We start from the raw sequence: 10030 nt of genomic DNA on the forward strand, positions 1-10030 counted from the left end.
CACTGTGGGCACATCTACATGTGCCCCCCACGGTGCAGTTGTTACTGCACAGTCATTTAGTACTTGCATTAGGAAGTACTAAATGATGGTGCAGTAACAGCTGTTACTGCCCCGTCCTGGCGGTGCAGTTATTTTTAGCAGCTACGTCACTGTAGCAACACGCTGTAGCAAAGTAGCTCATTGCTGCGGCAGTGTAGCATCAGCATCACAGTTTGTGCCTGCTGACGCTAAGGCGAAGTAGTCACATGTAGACACGCCCAGTATGATGCGCATGCGTCACTGTTCCCTTGTCCACATCAAGTATCTTTACAGTCTGACCAAACTTGCTAGCTGGGGTATAACTAGACACCCCATCACTCACCATAATGACAGTTAAACATGCATTAGATGTAGCTCACCCCTCTATTAGTGCTTTGCATTCATGGTATGTGTTTTCAATGTCAGTCTGGTCTGTATTATAGCCCAGCAGTACAGTAAGAGAAGAAAATATAAATAAAAACAGACACTTGTTCTCAGTACTTTTAGTGTTGAAGTTTGATCATTTGGTCCTGACATGTGACAGAAAAATGATTAAAATTCATTCAAAATGCTGTTTACACCCAGGAATTTTTCTAATGGTTGTTTTTTCCTCCCTATAGTTAAATGGGTTGGAGTTGGAAAATCAAGAGAGTCAATGATCCAGCTATTTTAAACAAACAAAGAACTTCAGTGATGAAAAACACAATTTACTGTTCATCTGTTCCTTACTGCTCCCAAGTTACAGTGGAGATGCTGTTTGAAACCAAAATGTTCTTCTAGGAGATGAGTAGAAACAAAATGCATATTCTGTACTTTCTTATTTTCATTTACCTTTCAGCTTCCAGTAAATGCGACTATTCAGTGATTAAAAATCTGTTTGGTAGCCACTATCACAAGAATTGCAAAAGCATAAAAATTCAGTAACTTGAAATCAAGAACAGGAGTGAAAATATATATTTTTTTTCTTTTTAGTTGTGCCATATTAGTATTCAAAGTGTTTCACATCCATAGGCAGTTATTTCTTCAGACTGTTGCCAATATCAAACATTTTCCAATACTTATTAAGCAAATGCAGAATTGTAAAAGCTGAATGTATTCTTCATTGCAGGTTCTTAAAATGTTGTGGCTATAGGTTGGCGGTGATAAGACATAAATTACATTGAATTATGGCCTTTTATGTAGACCCTCAGTCCCAAAATAATTGTTTGGTAGGCATTTTTAATTCCACAAAGCGAGACAATCACAATTAGCTGGAGGCCTGTGATTTTATTTTTACAGCCTACTAATGTGAGAAAAGGAAAAGTGATCGTATTGGAGAGCAGTGCAAGCCAGTAACTGAGGTAACTTCTGGAGATGGTCCAAACTTGAGACAGGTGACCTGTCTAGGCGTTCCCTCTCATAGCCTCTTTACCAACAGGCACTCCATGTAGGGGCTATCGGAAGTGCTATCCTTTCCTCCTGTACAAAATGGAAGACATAAGAGGAGTGGGTGATGGCTATAAAGGCCCTAAGGCCACAAAAAGTATCAGGGCCATTGGAGCCAATGTAATATGGTGCACCCTCTCTACGAACTCAATGTTTGTTCATTAAAATCCCTTGTGGGTCTTGCCAGTTAGAGGTGAGTGATGAAGAAGCAGGGAGCAGCAGCACTGTATCCCATGCTCATCTTCAAACCTCTTGGATTTTCAAGCACAAATTTGTGCATGACTAAACATTGCTAGGTGGAGCATGAACTCCCCTTCACAGCTTTTGACCCCACTCAGCAAAGTTTAGAGGATATTTGTCCTCGAGGAGGGAGCATATGGCAGCTCAACTCAACGAAGCTTCTCGGGAAGAGAGGAGCAGCATGGAGATCCCCAAGACTTCCAAGGATGGACCTGGATTTCCTCATGAATCCTTAGATTCCTAATTGCTAAAAGGCCACACTCCGTACCCCATCTGCATGGCTCGGATCCCTCTTATAGGGATCCCTCCACAGAGGGAGAGACTATTTATGTCATTTCCGAATGCTGTGGGGTATATCCAGGAATGGCATCACGGCCCTAGCCAGCTCACAAAGCCGTAATGCCAGGATGTATTTTGTGAAGATACCCCTTTTTCTGAGGTAGCCCCACCAAGCAGGATGGCGTACAAACGCTCAGAAATGAATACCTCGGTACATCTCTAGATTATCACAGATGTGTTAACCCAGTTTGTCTCATCTCTGAGATGTATCAGTCTTTAACATTTAAGGTTTGCCTTAACATTTAAGGACAGCCATGGCTGGTATACCAATGAAGTAGTAAAGTACTTCATGTGGTGGGACATATATGCCCTGTTAGTTGTAGTAAAGGCCCTTTGCACCCTCTTCTGGCTGCAGCACAGTAAAGTCCAACTCCATTCAGCTCAGGCTGGAGCTTTAGGCCACAATTTCATCCTTTACGTCTAGTCCTATGATCACAAAGTCCCAAGTCCTAGCATCAGCTCCGATTCCTTCAGTGGCCTTGGGCATGTCATTTAGGCATTGAGCCTCAGTTCTGCCACCAGTAAAATGGTGAATAATATTACTTCCTTACCTACCTCAAATAGGTGCTGTGAGGATTGATGAATATGGGCCAAATCCTGCCATCCTTTGTCTGTCTTTAATCAGGCAAAACTTCCATTGCATAGTCAATGAGAATCCTGCCAGCATAAGGGCAGTAGGATTTGGACTCACTTGATGTTTGTAAAGTCCTTTTGGAAGGTACTTGATAAGTACTAAATATTAGTAGTACTGTAAAATAGAGCTTATTTTTTGAGGCACCCTAAGCATAAACACTCTTGGGGGTAGATTCATCAAGTTTCTTTTCCAGTCAGCTCAGCCTCATGTTGTCCATCCACTAGACCAGATGTTGGTCACCTTTTCTGGCTGTGGACCGGAATGACCCACCCCAGGTCAGAGGCGGATGGCCAGGTGCCACAACCCTGCTACTGCCACCACTCGTCTCCCTGGCAGCACAGGGAGATCATCCTCAGAAGACACCCCCACCACAAACATCACTGAAACCCTAGGTCAAGCCAATGGTTTCATAGGCCAGATCTGGCCTGCAGACTGTAGACTAGATGATTCGGATTCCTTTCCCAGCCCACTATGCTTCGGGACATTTTGTTAGGGCAAAGCTGTTTTGTTTGGACCTTGGTTGGTTTTATTTATTAGGTCACTGGTGTTCAACTCTGGCCCGTAGGCTACATGTAGCCTATGAAGCTGGTGTAAACAGGCTATCACTGCCATGCCAATGCAGGTGAGCACGCCTGTTGCTTGTCTCCTCCTTTCCCCAGAGTCTGAGCAGCAGTGGTGTTCACCTGTGCTGATACACCAACAAGTTCAGGGCTTTCATGCAGCTCCAAGAGCCTGGGAGTTAAGCGTAGCCGCTGTTGCTTGGGCCTTTTTTGCCCTGCTGCTGAATTCAGCGGTGGGGCGTTTAGAGGAGGAGATCAGCAGCAACGCTCAGCTCCTGGGCTCCAGAGCCCCATAAAAACTTTGACAGCTGGAAGGGGAAAGGCAGTGTTGGTCTGCTTTTAGCAACTGCATGCATGCATGCCCATGGGGCTGTGGTATAGCACAGGGCTGCTATAGCACCTGAAAAAAATAAGTTATTTCAAAGAAAGCCCTGCTGCTGTGGAGCAGAGCATGATTCCACTCGCCCCATGTTCCCAAAGCCTATGTATGCTCTGCCTTGAGGGGACACTGGTAGGGCACAGGGAAGTGTGGGGAGCTGAAGTAAGATACAGTACTGCCAGCTGGGCAAACTCCGTCTGTCATTTGAAAGAATTCTTTAATTAACTTGTGTAATATTATGGCTGGTCATCTTATTTTTTGTACCAATTCTAAATTTTAATTATTTGTATAAAATTGAAAACAATACTACAGAATATTAAACCTCTTACTTTGTATTAAGATGCCTAAAATTACTAAAAATGTATGTTTTCCTTTCTAATATTACTTAAAATTCTTACTATTAGGATATGCCAAAGCATAGCTCTCTAATGCTTTTCTTTGCAGCCCTTGATTTCTGATTGTAAGGTTTGACACACTTGTAACAAAGGTTGAGCACCACTGCATTAGGGCAAAAGTGAGCAATGATTACACTTAGCATACTATAACCTTCGGAATAAATAATTAACCCTAAATAAATTATTTGACATATTTAAATAAAACTATTGTAAATTAATGGTCACAAGAGCATCTTCTGCTTTACCTAGATTATATTTTCTATGGAGTTGCTTACCTTTGCATTTAAGACCTTAGCCAATTAAGGCCCATAGTTTGCAGTACACCAAGAGGCAGTTATCTAATGACAGTGGGTTTTTTTAGTAACATGACCTCTGGCATTTCATTTCATTGCATAGCTTTTTAATCAAAATATTTCTTCCACTGAATTTGGGGAATAGTGCCACCAAATTCAATGTGAATGGATTCAGGATTTGTTTATAAGCTTTTTATAATTGACGGTAATGTTGGCCTTGATAAGAAACATGTTTGATATAAACTGGTTGGCTGTTTCCTGTACAGACTATCTGGCATTCGATCTGTTGTTTGGAATTTCTTTGTAACAATAATCAGTGTGGCTAATTTTACTTCTCCTTGTTCTCAAGTTAAATGCAATAATAATGATTTAATTTTGTTGATGTATTATATTGTTAAGTATACTGATAGAAAAATAAGAGAAAATATCTACTAGTCTGGTATACTTTCTTATAATGGACTAAATATAAAAAAGCAACTGTTATTGAACTTTTCATGTAAAGCAGTGTATTTAACAGGTTCATGTCATACCTGACATCACAATGTGGCCATTATAATGAGGTGTATAGTTCTTAACAGATGTACTTAAGGTGTGCAGGTACACTTTGGATATTTTTGTATTTTAATTCATATGCTGTCCCAGCTATGGTCTGGTGCACTTTATGAACTGAAAAATAAAGTGAAGGGGTTTCAAAATAAATGTGCAAAATGTACAAACAGCCCCTCATTACGCACTCATAGATGCAGATTTTACAGCTACAATCTTGAATTCTCACATCATTTTTTTCACCCTCAAAGGCATGTCAAAACAAACTTAAAATAACAAATATTTCCTTTTTATGAATATATTCCATTATATGTAAAAGAAAACATGGGCAATTCTTTCCTAGTGTTTTAATATAAATATATCAAGAAGTTTTGTCTGAGAAGCAGATAAGTTTATTTCTAGCTATAAGTAGCTGATATTTACATTTCAGTCTTATATTCTCTGGATTAGATAGGGGTATTCAACTACTTATAAACCAGGCTTGGAGATGCTACTGTCTCTGCTAATTTGGAGCCATGGGTAGCCATTTCTACATGATTGGGAGGAAACCTTGGATCAATAACGAAGTAGAATTTTTCCCTTTGAAAGTCTCCTGACTAATTCCAATGAGTTATTTCTATACATTGCTTGAAGAAACTTGAATTAACTTCCCACAACTTTTTATTAAGAACACAAGACTGGGAAAAGTAAGGAATAAGTGGTCTGAGCTAGCACAACTAAAGCCAGCCCCTAAGACATGGAGGAGATTCAGACAAGTGGGGTTAGGATTTTTCAGAAGATTCAGTTTTCTCATAATCTTCAGTAACCAGTCTGGAACAGCAGGATTTTTATTGCAGTGTCTTTATACAGTGAGCAACAGAGCAGGTTAATACATTTACTGCAGGTGATGTGTGAGAAGGGATTGGGTGGCATTCAATAAACATTGCTGAGGTTGACATGCTTTCTGCCAGTCACAAAGATATGCTTGATGGATTGAGCTTTGTCTGGTAGCTGAAGCTTCCAAAGCAGTTTCATTGCACTCCATAAGGCGCTGGTGTTGGAAATTGCCCAGGACAAAAGAGGGTCTGTGTTGTCTGTGCGGAAGCTACAGGTACATATTGATGCATGTTCTTTTCTTGGTTCAGACTGGAGAGAAGGGAAAGGAGGAGAAGCAGGCTGATAGCTATTTTTCCTTTGTAGAGCTGTGTTGAATAAACAGCATTCCTATTCCTACCCACTTTCTAATACTAATGAATATTCATGGAGCCAAATCTCCCAGCCCCTACTTATTCCTTACTAAAGGTCTGATTCACAAACATGAGCGGGCCCACTTGCATGGATCACAGTTCTCCCTTAAGGAAATGGAGTCCCGACCCATTTCCGCAGCAGCATCTTTCTCTTAAACCCTCCCTATTAGGTCTAGGGATTTCCGCAATGGGTGGCTGACACATCATTCCTTCCACTAGGGATCCTGTAGGGATCAGAGCAGAAAGAAAATACAGATCTTCACTGTATTCCCCTTCATGCTTTAGGGCACTCCATTAAACAAGCACCCTCAGGAATTATCAGCTGCAGAAATGCTGGTTGCATAGGTCTACTACAGCCACGTTGCAAAGGAGCAAGGAGTGCCAGAGACTTTGAGCCTCTGCATAGAAATCTCTGGTGACACTTGCACCTTGGTGGATTTACAGCATCTGTAGATTGGCTCTACAGTCTGGTGTATTAAGTAAGGGTTCCTTTACAACCAACAGAGTTTCAGGGAGAACCTCAGACAAAGAAAACCTTGTGAGTAATAGTGCTAGAACCAAGCCCTCAATGAATAAACACTGAGAAGGGACATCAGGTTTTGGCCTGAAAAGGTAATTTATGTTCTGCCATATTATCAGGAAATTGGTAGTTCCAAAATACCTGATTGTGTTGCTAAATATTTTTCTGCCTGTGTTCTTTTTTTTTAAATTCATTGAGACAGTCTGTATTAAATGTTTGCCATCTATAAGCAATAAATGACAAGAAACACAAGACTCTCTCGGGGCATACACAGTGCATAGCATACTTTTATGTAGCAAAATTTAGCCAGTAGATGCAGTTTTCAAAGGATGAGAATAAAAAAGATTTTTACACTGATCTATCAAATGTCTCTGTCAATCTTTGTTTCCTTGTCCCCTAAAAGAAGAATGATCCTCTAATCGAGCGTATTTGTGGTTTAGAGAAGACATTACCTTGTTTCGTACAAACTTGCCTGCAGAAGTTCAGTGCACTCACCATGGTTTAAATTTCATGCTTCAGTACAATTTATCCTCCAGCAACATTAGTTTCCCAGAGATACCTTTATATCACTTGACACATGGAAGTGTAGTTCAAAAAAGTACCTCTCAGCTACTGAAAACTTTTAAGTGTTCTGAGGAACAGTAGTTTACTTTAAGTCAAAAGATACAAATTTTATTGATGAGACCTACAGAAGTTTGACACACCACAGGTAATTTAACTGTGGAAATGTTCGGCAGAAAGAAGAACGAGTCTGCATGCATGGCCATTTTCAAAGCAGAAATGCACGTACTTTTTTGCTCTGAACTGCAAAACAGGCCCAAACCCATTTACCATTAAGAAATTTTCTCAATCATATCATTTAGTTAGGCAAAATTACCACTTATAGCTAATAACTGGTTGAATTCTTCATCAAAAGAACTCAGTACGAACATTGCCATGGATATCAGTGGACAATTAATATGAGCTTTGCCTGAGTAAGAAATAAACACTGGGTCCTACGTGACCAGTACATCTCTTGCCAAAGTAAGAAAGCTGTGATATTTAAAAGATGTTTTTTCTCCATGAAAATTAAACTCTATTGGAGTTTGCATGTAGAAAATAAGAGATAATGATCTGTCTTCCTTTCCTCAAAGTCCAGGAGTGAATTCCTAGTAACCCATTGCTCAAGTTGGGTGATATACTTCCATTAAGCTTCACAAAGTAAGTATGGGACACCCTTTACCATTAATAGGAATTGTGTATCGGTACTTTTAAAGTTGGTGCTTTTAATATTTAACACTTTTCAACCATAGTTAACCTTGTGAATGCTTACTTTTCAAGCTGATTTCCTGCAACAAATGTTAAAATATTAGGGAAAAATAAACCAGTTAGAGGTGGCGTGGCTATGTGCTGGTAGCATGGCATTAAAATGGGTCAAGAAAATTTGTGATAAGATCTGCACAGGTACCTTACCAAAAGCCTGAATGTAACTTAATCTACAGAAAATGTACCTCATTAAAACAGAAATAATTGTACAAAACCAGGGTATATCATTTTACTTCCCTTGTCCGTAACAGGTCTAGACTTGCTTGTTAGTTAAGCTCAACAGTAATAACTACCTGCCATTAGATGCATCTACACATGCAATTAACACAGAGCAGCCAGGAGGCTGGCAGGTGGCCAGCCTTTCAACCCAGGGCTGCTCTGACCCAGCTCAACATGCTGCAGAGGGGCTGGCTTGCGCACAAGGGTGCTCCAGTGTGGGACTAGCCAGCAAGCAGCCCCTGCACTGAAACACCCTTGGGCCTCAGCCAGCCCAATCAGAATCTATACAAGTGTTGCTGCACAGTAAATAACACTGTCACAGGATAGTACTTGTATTGACAAGTATTAACCTATGGTGGCATTTATCAGTTTACTGTGACCTAATAGGGCTGCACATGTAGATGCTGAGACTTTACTGTGGAGCTAATTAGGCAGCTCTGCTGTAAACATCTTGTGTAGAGGTGCCCATTGAGGAGTTATATCCTCGGCAGTAGATAATGAGAAGTGGGTGACCAGAGCATCAGCCCTGGGTGCCCACTTAGAAGGGCCATATGAACCATAGACAGAGCTGCCAGCGAGGCCAGACCAGTCTCTACTATTGCCCCATCCCCTGCTACCCAAGGTGAAGCCCTGGCTGTTATGCCTCTGCTCCTCACTCTGCAACTAAGAGAGAAGACATCTGGGGTTCCATGCTATCTTGTTCTATAGGCTGCATTTGACCCTGGAGCTATATAATACCCACTCATACATTCAAATAAATATTGTTGTCTTATTACTTCATTTTACTGGTGCAAACTGTCTTTTTGAACAAACGCAGAAGCAAGCACACATCACAAATGCATAGATTGTAAGGGGCTGGAAGGGACCTTGCAGATCATTGGGTCTAGCCCCCAACTCCAGGCAGGAAGACAACTGTGGTTAGGTGACCTCACCAAAGTGACTGTCTAGTTTCCTCTTGAAAACCTCCAGGGTAGGTGACTGCACTCTGGAGAGACTTTATTCCACAGTCTGGACACCCTGACTGTGAAGAAGGTTTTCCTGGTATTAAGCCTGAAGCGGCCTTCCAGGAGTTTGTATCCATTGGTCCTGGTCTTTCCCAGGTTTGCCCTAGTGAACCAAGCTCCTTATGCACTCATCTGATATAGCAGTAAGCCACTATCAAGTCCCCTCTCAACCTCTTTTTTAGGCTAAAGAGGCCCAGGTCCCCCAGCCTTTCCTCATATGGCTTGCCTTGCAAGCCCCTGACATACAGGTGGCTCTTCTCTGGACTCTCTCAAGTTTTTCCACATCCTTACTGAAGTGCAGCGCCCAGAACTGGATGCAGTACTCCAACTGCAGTCTCACCAATGCTGAGTAGAGCAGGAGTACCACTTCCTTAGTATTATGCGAGATGCATCAGTTGATGCATGCCAGCATGTTGTTTGCCCTGCTGGCCACTGCCTCGCACTGATGGCTCATATTCATACATGGTCAGTCATTACCCTAGGTCCCTTTTGGCTGTGGTGTAGGTCAAGCTGTCACCACCCAGCCTGTATGTATGTTGAAGGTTGTTTGCCCCCAGATGGAGCACTTTACCCTTGGAAGTGTTAAACTTCATCTGGTTCCGGTCTGCCCAATTCTCGAGCCTGTCCAGGTCTGCCTGTATCTGCAACCTATCTTCTGACGTGACCACACTGCCCCGAAACTTGGTGTCATCTGCGAACTTAGCCAGCAAGCTTTTCACTCCCCCATCTAAATCATTGATAAAGATGCTGGAAAGCACCAGTCCAAGCACGGACCCCTGAGGGACACCACTGGCCACTTCGCGCCAGGACGACACAGATATATCCATGAGTACTCTCTGGGTCCTACCCTGTATCCAGTTTCCCACCCACTGAATCATTGAGCAGCTGAGCCCACAATCTTCCAGTTTCCACATAAGGATATCATGA

The 10030-nt window shown here is 41.8% G+C and overlaps 1 protein-coding gene across 3 annotated transcripts in view; it reads left to right on the forward strand.

Annotated features, from left to right (window-relative positions):
* The window catches only part of ADSS1 (adenylosuccinate synthase 1), a 75557-nt gene extending 68625 nt beyond the window's left edge, over positions 1 to 6932 (forward strand). For all 3 annotated transcript variants that reach the window (XM_059723287.1, XM_059723285.1, XM_059723286.1), the window contains one exon: positions 639 to 6932. In XM_059723287.1, coding sequence (XP_059579270.1) covers positions 639 to 691 — 53 coding nt within the window. In that variant the 3' untranslated portion in view covers positions 692 to 6932. The remainder of the gene's footprint in view (positions 1 to 638) is intronic.
* Positions 6933 to 10030: the final 3098 nt, after the last annotated feature.

This window comes from Alligator mississippiensis, chromosome 2 (genome assembly GCF_030867095.1).
Source record: "Alligator mississippiensis isolate rAllMis1 chromosome 2, rAllMis1, whole genome shotgun sequence".
Classification (NCBI taxonomy): Eukaryota; Metazoa; Chordata; order Crocodylia; family Alligatoridae; genus Alligator; species Alligator mississippiensis.